The 16975-nt window shown below is 38.2% G+C and overlaps 3 protein-coding genes across 3 annotated transcripts in view; 2 read left to right on the top strand and 1 right to left on the bottom strand.

The window, feature by feature from the left end:
* The window catches only part of LOC134410479 (uncharacterized), a 37776-nt gene extending 27044 nt beyond the window's left edge, over positions 1 to 10732 (top strand). The window contains exon 5 of the mRNA XM_063143805.1: positions 9355 to 10732. Within this exon, the coding sequence (XP_062999875.1) occupies positions 9355 to 9365 (11 nt within the window). The 3' untranslated portion in view covers positions 9366 to 10732. The remainder of the gene's footprint in view (positions 1 to 9354) is intronic.
* The window catches only part of TSPAN2 (tetraspanin 2), a 249747-nt gene that overhangs the window by 141154 nt on the left and 91618 nt on the right, over positions 1 to 16975 (top strand). The gene's annotated exons all lie outside the window — the stretch shown is intronic.
* SYCP1 (synaptonemal complex protein 1) overlaps positions 64 to 16975 on the bottom strand; it is a 56433-nt gene continuing 39521 nt past the window's right edge. Inside the window, exons 20-29 of the mRNA XM_063143753.1 lie at positions 13722 to 13803; positions 11983 to 12045; positions 10852 to 10914; positions 8792 to 8854; positions 7600 to 7704; positions 6234 to 6344; positions 4859 to 4951; positions 2953 to 3027; positions 602 to 751; positions 64 to 268 (exon numbers count right to left, since the gene is read on the bottom strand). Of these exons, the coding sequence (XP_062999823.1) occupies positions 107 to 268; positions 602 to 751; positions 2953 to 3027; positions 4859 to 4951; positions 6234 to 6344; positions 7600 to 7704; positions 8792 to 8854; positions 10852 to 10914; positions 11983 to 12045; positions 13722 to 13803 (967 nt within the window). The 3' untranslated portion in view covers positions 64 to 106. The remainder of the gene's footprint in view (positions 269 to 601; positions 752 to 2952; positions 3028 to 4858; positions 4952 to 6233; positions 6345 to 7599; positions 7705 to 8791; positions 8855 to 10851; positions 10915 to 11982; positions 12046 to 13721; positions 13804 to 16975) is intronic.

Genomic DNA, 16975 nt, shown 5'->3' with positions numbered 1-16975 from the left:
GCAATAGCTGAAACAATTTAAAAATAAAGAGGTAAATATGTAAATATTAGTTCCCATATTCAGCTACTTTAAGAGTATTGGGGGTGGGGGAAGGCTAACATCATTCTTATTTTATAATTAGTACCAGGAGGTCATTTTTCTCGGAGCTATCTGATCGGGTATCCATTTCTAAGAGAACCTTTCTCTTTTTCTTTCTTCCATCTTCTGAAAGTAGATTTGTGCTTCCTCTTAGCAAATTAGATTTTGGAGGTGTTTTCACAGTGTAAGTCTATATTAAATAAACACAAGAAAAATCATATTGTTATAGTAACATTTTAAGAATTAAACCTAGAGGCCTTGTTCCCAGATCTTTGTGTATAGTTATGCTATGTAGATATACAAAGTAATGTGCTAGATGGATTGCTGGTCCGACCTGATACAAGTCAACTCTTTATGCATGATGTTATTGCTGTGTATGTTGGCCCTGATCCAAGAAGGGAAGCCATTAATGCATCACCAGGTGCTGGAATTGAGGATTAAAAAAGGGAACTGCACAGGTAACTTTTAAAATAACTAGATAAAATGGGAGGGGGGGAGAATCATAATATATTAACAAACAAACCTTGGCAGGTGTCCAAGAAGATTTCTTTGCATATTCCAACTTGTTCACATTAATAGGCGTAAAATTTTGTGATGAGCTCTTTTTGGAATGAACAGTTAAAGAATATAAACTATTCACTTCAGGTGTTTCCAGAAAGGATGTTTGTATTTTCTATAGTTAATTACAGCAAAAATATAGACAATGAATAAGAATGAGAAGAAATTCAACTACTAGAACAACAAATGTTACTAATAAATGTAACTACTGCCCAAAGTATCTAACTTATTAAATGAAATTTAAATCAAACGGTGTTGTATAACAAAGCATAAGAAATTTTAAAAAGCGAAAGTAACTAGTCACCTTATGCTTTTTTTCTTTTTTAGAAATATCATCTTTTGCTTCTCTTGCTAGGCTCTCCTAGAGAAAGAGAAAATAGTGTTAAGTTCAATTTTCGCCCTATTTTAACATAACTTTTGATTACTACAAGACAGTAAGGGAGTAGCTGGATGAAATTCCTAGTTGTTTTTAAGTTAAGAGCAGCTACAAGACAGCCATCATCCCCAAACTAGATTTGGTCTATGCACTGCAGGGAAAAGGTGTTTACTTCCATCACAACACAAAGTTGCTAATTTTTCTATTATCAAGAGTCTACTCAGATGTTTGCTAAAGGCTTTATTTGTCTTTTTAGAATTTAGACTTTTTAACATTTAAAAATATGTTCTCATAAGCGGGAAAGTGACTTCATGATTGACCCAAAGAACGGAGGATGCCTTAAAATAACACTACTACCAGACAATCAGCACTGTGCAAATTCAGCTTCTGTACAGATTTCCCATGATCTGAATCCATTGGAGAACATAGTACAAGGTATGTCATATGTGGTAGATACACTTCCATAGCAGGCTCTGTGCTAAATGGCTTCTCTAAATGAGCGGTTTTTAGCATGACTGGCCACACAACAGTAGTTTGCAAATCAATTTCATAACATTGTCAACAACCAGGATGTCTCCCTCAGTTTCCCCCCAGTAATCCTGTTTTTTATACTGCAGTGATAACGCAGCATCTATTTATGACAGAGTTTATTCCGGCACTAGATGGTGATGTTTCATGACAGCCTCTTCTTTTCAATGGAATTCCCTTTTCAATTCAAAATCACATGGTTACTGAAGGAGTCCATTTTGAATGCGAAAAGATCTGAGACCTGGTAAGGATGCTGGGGTGGGGGGTGGGTGTTCTAATGTAGAAAACTGTAAAGAGTGTATTCACCTTGAATCTTTACAAACAGCCTGGAGATTGGTAGTTGAATTTACTCAGGCCGTTGCTGGATGAGGGTTTAGCCCGGTGCGAGGCCTGGGCTCCCTGCTGTGCATGCAGATGACGAACAGGGGATCCCAGGGTCAGGCGAGCTAAACCCTCCCTTGACTTGGGATAACTGGATCCACTTTTGGGCTGGTTTTTCCCGCGGTCCCGGCCTTAGGTCAGGCTGAGGCCGGAACTGTGGGCGTGTGGACCATTCCGCCGCTTTTCCTGGCTACCGCACTTACGTGCGAGTAGCCAGGAAAAGCGGCGGATGGGCCACAGCGCTCTTGCCCCCCGTCCCGATTCCCCCCACCTCCCCTGGCCTTCGATCCCTCCCTCCCCCGCATGTCCTCACCTGCTATTTGCTGCCAATGTCCCTAGCCGCGGTGTGCTGCCGCTGCCGCCGATGAGGACGATGTCCCCAGCTGGCGTTTCCTGCTGTCGTCATGTCCCCCGGCTGGGGACATCGTCCTCATCGGCAGTGGGGACATGGGGGGGAGAGGGGGGGATCGAAGGCCAGGGGAGGTAGGGGGGCTTTTTAATATACTTATCTGGCCGTTGGTGCGCTCCTGCACACGCGGCCGCTTTAAGGCGGGGGGAAATGGAGGACGCAACGGGGCTTCCCTCGGCCCTGTCACGCCTCAGGTGTAAACGGGGCCGACAGGCCATGCTACTTCTAGTGCGGCCTGGCCCCTCCTCACCGCCGGATTCAGCGGTAGGTCTAGCAAGGCCCTTAGTGATAATAATTATGCTTTTTGTCAGTGGTTTGAACAATTTTACTGAACAGACTGTTATTTATTAAAAATAATAACTCCTACTTACTTTTTAATTTTACCTCCAGATATTTAACAAGCAACTTAGTTGATCCAGCATTTAAAAAAAAATTCAAAAAATGGCTATCTTAAAAGGATAGAATCATCATCCAGAATTTCATTGCTACAAGATGACATTCCATCTCCTAATATAATCCTTAATTAGGCATGTTTTTTAAACTCTTGGGCATATAGAAGATATGAAGATTATTTTTATAGAATAGTTTTTATAAATAATAGAATAAGACACAGAAGACATACCTTCTCATTTATTACTGTTTTCAACTTCTCTTGAAGGGAGGAAAGTTCATTTTTCTTACAAGAAAGTTCTCTTTCCTGAAAAAGATTACATGAAGTTGTTCAGACAAAAGAGTCACTTGAAAATTCATGTTGACATTCTCCTCAACTTTTAGGGGGTTAAGTAATTTGGCAGAATAGGAGGAATTGAAGTTCTATTTTAAATAGATAATAAAATATATTTTTTCTTGCTATATCTTTACTCTTTCATCTTTATGTATTTGTATTTTTGGAATTTATACTGAAACATATTTTCTATGCATCATGATTTTAATCGGTAGGGGAACAATGCTATGGCCCAAAGACAGAGTTGGGGTGGGTGGGTGAGCATACAATAATTAATTTTCCTGGATCTGACGTTGGAGACAGTGCTTTCTGCCCTCACAGCCAGAGTAGCGAGAACCATGTCAGCTGCTTCTCTGAGGTCTCAAAAGTGAAGGGGTAAAGGGGGGGGTGCTGGTGACTGGGCAGGGAACTGGGGAAGCCAGGACAGGGAACTGAGGAAGCCAGGAGCGTGGCGAAGAGGATCGAGGTGAAGGCGGATCCTTTGTGGAGCTTTGTAACCAGATTAAAATATTCCCTCTCTGCTGATGTGAGCCCTGCTGTAACGTGTATGACCAAGTGTGTGAGTATGTTGGTGTAAATTTGTATTGCCATAAACTGTGTTATTTTCTATCAGTAAAATACTTTATTTTTGTACCAAACAAAATAGACTCTGTCTTGAAGTTAATTTGGTCTTTGCTGACTTTCATAGTTAAGAACCGCTGCTATTCTGCTAATTCACTGGTATAGTGAACAAAAGGGTTTATAATTATATAACCCTCAAGACATACATCCTTTGAAGATAGGTGTACCCTAAATGAATACAACATTTGTCTACATTGGGAAATTTGCAGGTTTCATTTCATTTTATTTATCTTTTTATTTACAATTAAACATGATAAGGGGAGACATGATAGCACTCTTCAAGTACTTGAAAGGTTGCCACAGAGGACGGCCAGGATCTCTTCTCAATCATCCCAGAGTGCAGGACATGGAATAATAGGCTCAAATTACAGGAAGCCAGATTCCAACTGGACACCAGGAAAAACTTCCTGACTGTTAGAGCAGTATGACAATGGAACCAATTACCTAGGGAGGTAGTGGGCTCTCCCATACTAGAGGCATTCAAGAGGCAGCTGGATGGTCATCTGTCAGGTATGCTTTAAGGTGGATTCCTGCATTGAGCAGGGGGTTGGACTCAGTGAGCTTATACGCCCCTTCCAGCTCAACTATTCTGACCCTATGATTCTATAATTTATATACCACCCCATATCTAGACAGATTCCAGAGCAGTAAACAATAAAAGATAAAAAGAATAAAACGCCATATATATTTTTAAAAAGGTTTTAAAACAGAGTACCAGTAAAAACTATGGCTGGTCAATCAATGAAGTCTTCTTGAAATAAAGATGTTTTCAGGAGGTGCTGAGAACAGTAAGTTGGCGCTTGCCTGACTTCTACAGGCAGGAAGTTCCATAGAAAGGGGGGCACCACACTGAAGGCTCTTCTCCAGGTGTACTCCACTTGGGTCATGCAGAACCACAAGGAGCATGCCGGTAACCCCGCAAGTTGATGAAGAAAATGCACTCTCTCGGGTACCCTGGTCCCAAGTTGATTAAGGGTTGCGGTACTCTAAATCTGGCCTGGTAGCAAATAGACAGCCAGTGCACAATTTTTTCCCACAAGTGAACATTGAGATTCTTCCATTTGATTGAAGAGATCAGTGACAGTGAAGCACAGTAAAATACAGAAATTGATACTAATGACAGTACAGAAATCGATCATGTAACTACACTAGTGGTTGAAAAGAGCTTAGGAGATATTCTTACCAAAGATCCTGTTGTTGATAATAGTTCTTGTTCTTTTGTCTTATAGTATTCTAATTCTGTATCTTTTTCTTCAATTGTTTTATCATACTGGTGCTGCATGAAGGAGACCAACATATGTTAATTAACATATAGTATTCCACTTTGTGTATACCTTGCGAAACATGACTAAAGGCTAAGCTAGACATGATAGGGCCTTCACATGTTTGCCCCATTCACATATAAAGCAGGGGTTGGGGAAGGGTCTACTGTTTACATGAAAAAGAGCATGCAGAAAGGTAGGATAACTGTAATCTCCCCATTTTACCTTGCTGTGCTCTGTTGCTTTAAGTAACTTTTTTCTTTTTAACTTTTTAACCTCCTAAGGTGTTATGAAATAAAAAAGCAGATTTCCCAGTGGCAGAAAGCACAACATAAACAAAAACAAAACGGGCAATGAAAGCAATACAGAGTATATTCACATCTCTGGAACAGATTACCTGTGGATGGATAAGTTGATCTGCATACCATGTGAAAAATACAGGGATACAAAAAACTGTTGTTCATTTTGTACTATTCCATGGTTATTGTTGGACCACTTCTAGTTACTGATTCATATTTTTACTATGTACTGTACAGTGTATTGCAGTAGTGTTTTGTCACTAGTCTGTGCTGTTTGTATTTTTTATTTATATCTTATTAAGTTATTTCATATTTGATCTATATTGTAGTTTTTCCGTCTTTCTGAAATGAACACCCCCATGTCCATTTTGTGAGTGGCCATGCCCTTTCCCCATGGTGGCTATTTTGTCACTTGTGCCCATGGCAGTTTATCAGGATATCAAATGCTTCCACAGGTTGAAAATGTTTTGGGGGTCTTATTTTAAAAGGTGTGCATGTGTGTGTGCATATGTATGTTTCGTGTGCATATGTGTGTTTCATGTGCATATGTGCACAATGTGAAAAAGATGTAAAAATCAACCACAAAATTTAACTCTGCACATTGAAACAAGATTAATGGCACACACACCAACACATAATACACAATTTTTACTCTGTACAGCACCATGTACACTGATGGTGCTATATAAATAAATAATAATAATACTCACAAAAACGTAATTTCATAAATATTAGAGATGTGGTAAAAAAAATCACTCACACATCAAAAGTAATAAATAAATAAATAAAATACTTGATGAAAACTGTAAGCATTGTTACTACACTTGCCATTTTTGCTTCATATCCAACTATTGAAATGCTAAGTTTATTGTGAGTAATAGGCTTTTTGGCAATGACAGCTTCTACAACAAAAACAAGCAAAACTCCAATTGTGTCCACAGCTTCATCTTTCTATGATTCACAGCCAGTATATATACAAATAAGACAACACGTTTACCTTATGCTTTTCCATAAGTGTTACCATTTCACTAATCTTGTGCTGACATCGAATATCTATTTCTTTCTGCATTGTCAGTGCTTCATTAGTCACAGTTTTCATTGTTTCTAGCTATTAATAACATACGCAAATGAGAAAGATATTTTAATATGATTAATAACTTCTGATATTCAACAATTATATGTGCAGTTAATGATACATGTGAATCTGAATGATATTTAACTATTGTATATGCAATTTAGCTGTTTTATAGTGAACAAGCTTACTAGTAAGGCTCCATTGGAGACAGCAGGACTTACTTCTGCCAAAATAAGCAGAAAATTGAACTGTTAATAACTTCCCCATTACACAATTCACAGTTCTTGTAGTTCTTGAGATTCAGGCAAGCAGTGGAAGTTGCAGCAACTAACTCCCTAAGGTAGCTTTTGCTCATGATGAATCTACTCCAGGAAACATCAGTGGAAATGTAATCAAGGAGAAATCTACAAAAGCATTTTTTACTGTCATTGTACTGCCTTGCTCACTTGCCTGGCAGATGTTGCACACCTCAAGCCATCCTACTTATGCTATTTCTGCAATTATGTCCCAGATTTCTTCAGACCACTTTTCATGGCTTTTTTATATTTTGCTATTTTCTGGCGATATATATTTGGGTGTGTGCTAACCTTTCAGTATTGTAACTTTTGTTCTGATGGGAATAGAAGTGATTTCAGGGGGCGGAGTGGCAGGAGTGGCACTGTGAGACGGAGGATTCCTCCACTGCTGTCGTCAGTTTGCTGGCTGCCAGCAACAGAGTACTGTGATATTTTACTGTTTATTACCAGTTATATATAATGTAAGTGTTTGTAATGTTTTAATGATATTTGCCATTTAGGATGTAAGTGCTGTGTGGACTTCAAATGCAAGATTCAGAAAGAAGGGCCTAAGAATTTTTTTCTCTGGGAAGACTGAAATTGCATCTGCACTTGAGTGACCTAAGGAAAGAACTAGGAAAGAGAGGCAAAAGTAGCAAAATATAAAAACAAGAACTAGTTACAAGATCTCTGAAAGTAAAACCCACTCTTGATAATATCCCAGCTGCCTTTGGGAAGATTCTGATGCATTGCCTCCTTCCTCATTTTTTCTCACACCCACTCAAAGGATTTGGGGGGAAAGCAAAACCAAATCTCAGGATCTTGTTCTTGAAGCCGTTTCTCAAGTTGAGATATAAAAATACTTCCCAATTTAGAATATGAAAAATGGTGTGTTTTTTTGAGAACATATGCCGATTGATAACATAGATTCTCATCACATGAGTAAAAATAGTTCATATTTAAGCTTTCGCAAATTGTGAATTTCACAAAATGCAAAAAAGTTCAACTCTCACCTCTTTCAGAAGTTTTTCTTCAGCTGCCCTAGCCATCTCAATTTCATTTTTATAGCTGTCAATTGCTTCTTTGTGTAATTTATTTATATTTTCCAATTTATTCACCTTTAAACAAAAAAAATTTTTTGTTTCCGTCCTTCTACTAATTCATAATAGCTGCAAGACCAGCACATGCAACCACACCAGTTAGCACCATCTGTACAATATATTTCAGTATATTGCGAACTCTCCACACCCACCCACTTTTGGATTGTAGAGAAGAGAAGTGGACAATTCCCAAATGGGCCTCCAAAGTAATTATGCAATTGAAGTACACAGGAAGCAGTGGAAAACAGAAAGACATCCAGTGAAGTCTACAAAAATTAAAGTAGCTCTTCTTTCCTGTCACTAGATGGAAAAAGGACTATAGGTTACATTCAAACAGTTCTTTTTTGTATATATGCCAGCAGAATATTAGAGAACTAGAACCAAACAAGTGGTGGTAAACCAATTTGCAGAAGCAGGTCTGCTGCCACATTCCTATGGAGTAATTTATTTATTTATTTATTTATTTATTTATTACATTTCTATACCACCCAATAGCCGGAGCTCTCTGGGCGGTTCACAAATGGATGGATGGATGGTGGAGTGGCATGGGGAGGCAAAAGGGGAGAGCTGAATTTATTCCACTTTTTTCTCCTTTTCCCACCAAATGTGAGGTTTTTGTTAAATCTGTTTTTCTCCCAGTAGGGCCCAATACCAGAAGCAACAACTCCTGCTGGGATTAAAAATGCTTTTAAAAGCTACTTTGGGTGGAAATCATGGGCAGGGAAGATTTCATGACCCCGTTACCTCTGCTGCAATTTAAATTATCCCCTCTCCGTTTTATAGACTCACCAAGACCTGGGTTAGAGCCTGTTGCCGTTATATCTAATTGTACTCTTAGGATGACAAACTGTTATCCCCAATAATCAGAGCCAAGCGCACACACACATTAATAATATAACTGTTCCCTATTCTGTTGTTGGAAGATCATATTTCTCTGCTGACTCTGGAAATTAGTAGTCCAAAATTATGCCAGAGGAACAAAACTCTAACTGGACTAACCACTAAATGGTTCATTAAGTTCTTCATCCAGAATAAGGTCAAATTCCTCAAATTTACTATCTATTATCTTCACAATAATTATTTAAAGATCAGAATTTCGTCTTACCTTTCCTTCAATAATACTGGATTGCTTGTTTTCTGTTGCAACTTTCTTTCGCAAAACCTTATTCTGTTAACAGCCATAAATGTTATTGAGGTTTATATTTACACATTTACTTAATTTTCTGCTATACTGTGATTTTTCTACAACTAAAACTATGATTGGGCATGTATGAAGCTCAGCTATTTAATTACTATGTAGGACAACATCTTCCAGGATTATAGAGCTTTTAACAGTGTGCCTAAGAGATAAACAACAAATTACACTGCAGCATCCTGAATGCTTTAAGGTGAGGCTTTTAATGTAAAATCACCCAGCCTCGTTCATGGAATTTTACAGGGGATGGGATCCAGATGTCATTGTCATCCATTTGCAATCCTCCCATGTTTTCCCTCTGCTTCTTCCATCTTTTTTCTGACTGCAAAAAAACTGTGATGAAAGAAACTACGGGGGGGGGGGGGGGATGGTGACATCATCAGCTTAAGATAGTGTCTTAGCCCACAGCTCCCTCTCACCCTGGAGAAATATAAAGCACTACTGAGCCTCATCTCAATGTTTTGCAATTCTAGATACCCCCTGATGGGACATGCTACAGAGCAGCTGTGGGGCTAAAAAAGGAACCGTAAAGGTCTGGATTTCCCTAAAAAAAATCCTCCTTCTCAAGCTTCGACAGCAACAACCTCCATGAGATTTAAAATGGCTACAAAGGCTCCTCAAGGAGAGAAGAATGAATAAGAGCAACAAGCAGACACAGACTGGAGTGAATTAGCTCAAGACTGGGCTAAAGCATTGCAACCCCTAAGGGAAGATTTAGCCACTTTGAACAAAACAATAGTCGAGACCTCTCGAACTGCAAATGAAGCTCTGGAACCTCCATTAAAATGTTAAAATGAGCCCAGGCTAACTTCAGGCTTCAAATTGAGGACATGCAGGATTGTAATTAACATCTTAACATTCGTTTAAGAGGACTTAAAGAAAAGTTTGGTGAGAATAATTTACTTGAAGCTTTTATCACTTGGGTAAAATCTGTACTTCCTGAAATTAACCTCCAACCTGAGGTAATAGAAAGAATACATAGAGTGATCCATCCAAAATACTTCAGTGGCACCAAATACTTCAGTGGCTACTGGAGTAGTAATTGGTGGACACCTCCTACCCTCTGCCCTCTTCTCTGGAAATCATGTGTAGTAAATTAACAGAACATACAACAAAAATTAATCTGGAGGCCAATACGTCACTGTACTTCAATGATGTTATTACTGCATACCATCACCTTGAAGCCTCAGACCACTGCACTTCAACATTTCTTAATATGCAGCCTTGGATCTCTGTTTTTGCTTCTTTAAAATTTTGTTTTAACTGTTTTATTCTGTTTTTATTTTCATTTTATCTTGTACACCGCTCCGAAATGTTTCAATGGGGAGCAGTATATAACATGAACGCTTTCTTCATCATCCCTCCACATCACATCATATACTGAAGGAGGGAGGAATAGCCAGGAGTATGGAGAGCACTGTTGCAGAGACATGTATATTTTGGTATAACCATAATTGCTACCTTTGGGATAATGTCCATAATGAGTAAAATATTCCCCACATCCTGCTTCCCCCGTTCCTGGAGCAAATTCACATAGACTGTGGGCATCCAGCAACAACTGTCTATATATGACCATAATAAGGAAACCTCCCTATCCTATGCTTCCAGGAAGTTATTTGGTGATCCATCCTGGGAACTTGATGTTAAGAACCAGGATTTGCTCTGGTATACTGAAGGGTTGATTTACAGCTTGGAGCAATTTGGGTAAGCAGAGGGACCATACTATATTCCCCTTAGATCATACCACAATATAATTGATTTTATATTCTATTTGATAATGGACATTCACTTAAATACCCATTTTTAGTCTAAAAACAACTTTTGACTTATTTTGACTTGAAAGAAAATGTAATGGGATATATTTACATTAAACTTGTTTCGAATTATAACCGGCAAAGTATAATAGCATTGCATTTCATATATGAAATAGATTGATGCCTATATTTCTATAACTTTAAAACAGTTCATACTTCTTGTTGAAGTTCTTCAATGTTCTTCGTTTTCGTTTCAATCTGTTTCTTTAAACTGTTATTCTAAAAAGTGTCAAAATATATTTCAAACAATAATATATCACAATATTAATTTTACCTGTAATTATTTTGCAAGGTCGGCTGAAATAGTTACTATTTCTTCCATAAAGATTTCCCACAAACTTGCTATACCTGCAGTCATACACATATGTATAAATTCACTGCAGGAGTATAACCTGGGCCGTTTCTACACCTGCCTTTTATCCCGGGATCATCCCTGCGTATCCAAATGACACACAGGGGATCCCGGGAGCAGGCAGGAATGATCCCTCCATTTTTCTGGGATAATCCTTAGGTGTAGAAAGGGCCATAGACTACCTGTACCGAGTTCATCTTCAATGGAAGTTAAGCATATGCACAAAGTAGTTTTCTGATACATGGGCCATAGCTAGAAGGGGCGAAATCCTGGGCAATCCCCAGGATGGTCCCTGTGCGTCCACATGACGTACAGGGGATCCAGGGAGCAGGGAGGGATGATCCCTTCCTTACCCTGGGATCTTGTCCTACCCTTCAAGCCCACTTTTTCCACAGTCTAGAGATGATCCTGAGATCGCAGAATGTGTGTGCAGGCATCGCGGTTTGTCCTGGTTCCTCGCAAGGAGCAAGGACCCACGCACGGAGCTCTGCGCCCATCAGGGTGGGGGTGGGGTGAGCGGGGAAATTATTTAATTTTTAAACAAAACCATCTTTTGCACACGACCATTTGTGAGCTCTTCTTCAACAACAAAAATAGCGGCCGTGACATCCTCTCCCTCCGAGACTGTCACGTGCCGCATGTAAACAGAGGGGGTGATCTCATGATAAAAATATCACAAGATCCTCAGCCTTCCATTGCACTAGACCCGTAGGTCTAGCTGAGGCCATAGAAACATATAATAGCTTTTCTAGTCATTATTTAGCACTCATGATTAAAGTACTAAAAGTATGAACCAGATTGCAACAAATAGTTCTAAGGAATAATGTCAATGATGCATTTTCTTTTTCTGTATACTGAAGTACTGAAACACCCAGAAAAACATATAGCCCAATACACTTTCTATAATGAATAAGTAGATAATTACACGTTTATACCTTGTTTTCTAATGTTTTTAGTTGTTTCTCCTTTTTTGAAATTTCACTTTCCATATTTCTAACCTGAAAAGATATTGTAGAATCTGGCAAATATTTTCAAAACATATACCATTTTCATTTAAATCTTACCAGTTGGTTCCCCGCAAACAGTTTGAGAAAAAAAAAATCTAATGAAAGGTTTAACTTAACTAAAGATGCACAAAGACTTTTAAAAGTTATTTTGTTAAATTTAACAATTAGAAAATTCCTTTCTGAACAATAACTAAACTTTGACTGGGTTACTTTTAAATATAGGTGTCTCTGAATCTCTTTAGGATTTAACATCCCGTCTATATTGCTGGCATATCATTGTACTTTGGCCTGCACCTATGTTTACAAAGGTGTACAGAGACTTTTATGTGTTCATATTTAATTTTGCTCCAATTTGCAATTAATTATGTTTGTTTAATTATACCTGACTTTTTTATCTTAAAAATAAAACTTTATAGTACATTGTTATAAAAGATAGCCTAATTCTTGGGGAAATTATTTATGTCCATAAAGAAAGCTTTATGGACATACTGTAAATAAACTCCCAACTTTGAATTATAATGAAAATAATTGTTATTCATGGAATTTCCATGTCAAAAGCTTTCCAATGTAGTATGTTCCATAAGAATCAGTCAATGGGAAGGCAGTCAAAAAGGGATGCCCAACTGACTCCTGACTTTGAATTATATATAAAAGATATTTTCCTACTATAGCATATAATCAAACCTATACTTTGCTTTTAATGAGAAATCCATTATATAGAAAATGTATCATTAACTTCTTAATTAAGTCAATTTATGACCCATAATATTTCTAAAAATAAAAGCATGATGGGCTCATCTACACGATAGCTCGTTTAATTGTCATAACTTCCTACCAAAGAACAGTGGCAATATAATTGTAGTGTGGCTATTGGTTACTTACCTAATATTTTCAGCGTTTTTACAAAACATATTTTCAGCATTTTTCTTAGGCATAGACATAATAGTTTAACCTCATTTGTGGCAAACTCTCATTAACTTCATTAGGAGGCAGCTTGGGTTTAGAGCAGAAAACTGTTCAACGCTGCATTAACAAGGACTATCTAGAATTGAAGCTTCTTATACTGAAGAGTATTTGGTGTAGTTAGTCTTCCTAAATTATAGTTTGGGCAAAGTTTCAAGCTATCTGATTAGCTAGTAGTATTAGTAACATTAGTCAGGGTGATGGAAAAGGATGCAGAAGGTCTTAGTTCAATCCCCGGCATCTCCAGGTAGGGCTGGAAAAATTCCTGCCTGAGACCCTGGAGAGCTGCTGTCAGCCTTTCTTGACCAGAGCTAGATGGACTCATGGTCTGACTCAGTATAAGACAACTTTCTGTGTTTGTAACTCATTCAGACTGAACCAGGTTTGTAAAGTCATTCCACATATGGGATTTTGAGCATCTCTTGCACTATGTGGATAAGATAAATACAAGAGACATTTATAATTTGAATGAGAATTTTGGCTAATATAGATTATATGTTCACATTGCAAACCTAACTGAAGCAATGGTGAAAGCGTAACCTAATCTTTCTGACTGTTGCCCAGTAAGTTTATAGGGAGCATTTGTTTTCTACATTGTTATAATTAATGCTGTGCTTGCATTCTTAGTTTTATGATAAACAAATGCTTTTCTAGCTCATCAATTTATCATTACAATATTATCATGAAATAGAGCAATATCATACATTATCTTCAGTTTCATCAAGTTTATTCTTTGCCTCTTCATCTTTATTTTTTATCTTCTCCTTCAGACACTCCAGTTCATTGCTGTATATCAAATTAATGGATACTATTACTAAGTTGTAACAGAAAAGTCTACAATTAACAAATAACAGATTTAATGTACAGAAAAAAATGAAAAAGTCAGACTTACTGTGACAAATGTAAAATTTCCAGAAATTTTAAAGCCATGGAAAAAAAACCCTTTTTTTCCAGGGGGTTTCAGGAAAAACCCCAGATTTTTTTTAAAATGAAATAATGCAATATTATCACTTTTTATAGATTGAAAGTCACTTTGTTACTTTAGCAACATAACATGTAATTATGTCCAAGTTGGTTTGGCATAAAATTATTACATTTGGTATATTAAAAGTACAGTGTATCCAAACAATTACACATTTAATTTACTTTTAAAAAAAAATAAAATAAAAATGGTAACAAATGGAGCTATAAGCTCCTGAACTGTTAGGAACAACTGAACTGTAAGGAACCTTTTTGGTTCTGCTAGTTTATGAGGAGTAGGCAAAAGCAATTAAAAACAACAACAACAGAAAAAACCCCCACCAAGATTAGTAACAAAGAAAATTATTTATGTTTCCTCTAGTCCTCCAGTGTCAAGACATAAAGCATCCATTCACATAAAAAGAACTAAGAAAAAAAGGGGGAACCAAGATTCAATGAATATGCATGAAATTTAATCATACTCATATTCTGAGCTACAGCTATCACTATCAATTTCAGTCTCTGCTTCAATGGCAGTGTCCCCAGAGGCAGAAATGCATCCTGCTCTTGCATTTGAAAGTTGTAGTCTCAGTTTGCAACCTAGGACTTGCTTGTCCTTGGTGCACAAAATTTGTAAACCATATTTCTTTGATTGTAAGATGCCACCCATTGTAAGACGCACAGTAATTTCAGTACCACCAACAGAAAAAAAAAACCTAAGACACACCCGCGATTCTAAGACGCACCCCATTTTTAGAGACGTTTATATGGAGGGGAAAAGTGTGTCTTAGAATCGAATAGGGTAATCTGATACTGCACAGTTTTTAGAAATCATTTGGAGAAGTAAATATCTGAACACCTTGTCTGAAACGTTTCAATTGATCATGCTAAAATAAAACATTCTGTAATCCGCTTTTTCTTCATTTTTTCTCAATTTTTCAGAAAAACAAACAAAAAAGCTTTGGAAAAAAAGGGGAGTTCTGAATTTTTCCGGGGGTTTTTCAAGGCCTTCACATCTCTATGTTTGCCCCAGAAGTCTTTGCACCAACCTGTATAATAAGCTACCTTACAAATATTTATCCAAAAGGGTGGTTATTGGTCTTCTCTCTCTCTCATAAGTTTACCTCTTTTATGTTTATAACTTTCAAATATATATATATATATATATGTGTGTGTGTGTGTGTGTGTGTGTGTGTGTGTGTGTGTGTGTGTGTGTGTGTGTGTGTTAAAATGTATTATCATGAGAAGTTTCAATCAGCTTAATTCTAGCAAAGCATTCTAACAGAAGTATTTGTGGTGACATGTTGTAACTTCTCACTGATCTCTAAGCTTGCTAACATAAGCAAGGGAGAACCATTTTCCCATGTAAACTCAGGAAAAAGAAAAATAAGAACTTGGGGGAAAGGATTTCTGCATACTTGTAACATTGTCAATACATTTTACATGTGATGCAAAGAAGTGAAAGATGACATGAAGTACTGTGAGAAGTAAACAGAAGTGAAAGACCCTTCAAATTTAAAATAGTAGAACTATAAACCTATGGAAGAAAAGCAGGGGGTATCGTGTTTGGGAAACTTAAGGAAATGTGTTGCTCAGCAAAATTAAGAAAGATGATTATTATTAATATTTATTTATATAGCACCATCAACATTCATGGAGCTGTACAGAAAAAATAAAACAGAATACAAAATATATTACCGCTGAGATCATAGATGGCAACTTTGAAAAAAACCTCATTGTTATGAGCTGAAACATGAAAGTAGTTCATATGAAATCATATAAATATTAGGCAAATTACAAAAACTCCAGATCCAAACATTGGCCCTCATAGAAGGATGCACCACCTCAGGAAGACAATGGCCTTTGCTAGACCAGGCTATATCCTGGGGTGATACCCAGGATCGTCCCTGTGCGTCCTGATGATGCACAGGGGATCCCCGGGCTCAGGCCTCCCCGGCCCCAGGATATAGCCCTACCCTTTGGCCCCGCTTTTTCCATGGTCCCGGGCTGAGCCTGGGACCACGGAAGGTGTGGCCAGTTTCCACGGAGTCGGGAGCCACTCACGGGGCACAGTGGGGGCAGCGGGGAAATCTTTTTTTTTAAAAAAAAACAACTTAATTTTTGTCGCTCGTGCACAGCCGGCCCATTAAAAGTTTTTTAAAAATGGCGGGCACAATGGCTCTCTTGTTGAGGTTGCCTCGCCTGACGTGTAAACGAGGGTGGGATCACACGTTATTCACAACACAAGATCACCCCTCCTCCATCCTGCATTATCCTGTAAGTCTAGCTAAGGCCAATGGCACGAGACCTCAATGGCTTCTCTGCTCTCCTTGCTTCAGCTCATAAATATTGTTTGGGTAAGAAACATTTATCTTTACAATGAAAGGCAGGCTTCTAAAAGGATTCTTAGAAATCATTATTAAATGTCTTTTGTTTTTAACAATTATGAATTTTGTATTTGCTTTGAGTTCTTATATCATCTGTGTGACAACCTTTCAAGTATTTGAAGAGCGCTATCATGTCTCCCCTCAGTCTTCTCTTCTCCAGGCTAAACATGCCCCGTTCTTTCAGTCTCTCCTCATAGGGCTTTGTTTCCAGACCCTTGATCATCCTCGTTGCCCTCCTCTGAACATGCTCCAGCTTGTCTGCATACTTCTTGAAGTGTGGTGTCCAGAACTGGAGGGCAATAGCTAGATGGGGCAATATCCCGGGGCGATCCCTGGGATTGTCCCTGTGCGTCCACATGACGCACAGGGGATCCTGGGAGTAGGGAGGGATGATCCCTCCCTTTCCCCAGGATCTCACCCTACCCTTTGAGCCCACTTTTTCCACGGTCTCGGGCTGATCCCAAGACCGCGGAACGTGTGGATGGGCATCGCAGTTTGTCCCGACTCCTCAAGTTTACTTGTGAGGAGCCGGGACCAAAGCGAGGAGCTCTGCGCCCATCGGGGATGGGATGGGGGGAGCGTGAAAATTATTTAAAATAAAAAACTGACCT

The sequence above is a fragment of the Elgaria multicarinata genome, chromosome 1, assembly GCF_023053635.1.
Source record: "Elgaria multicarinata webbii isolate HBS135686 ecotype San Diego chromosome 1, rElgMul1.1.pri, whole genome shotgun sequence".
NCBI lineage: Eukaryota > Metazoa > Chordata > Lepidosauria > Squamata > Anguidae > Elgaria > Elgaria multicarinata.
The sequence above is the reverse complement of the archived record's forward strand: the minus strand, read 5'-3'. Positions and strand labels throughout refer to the sequence as shown.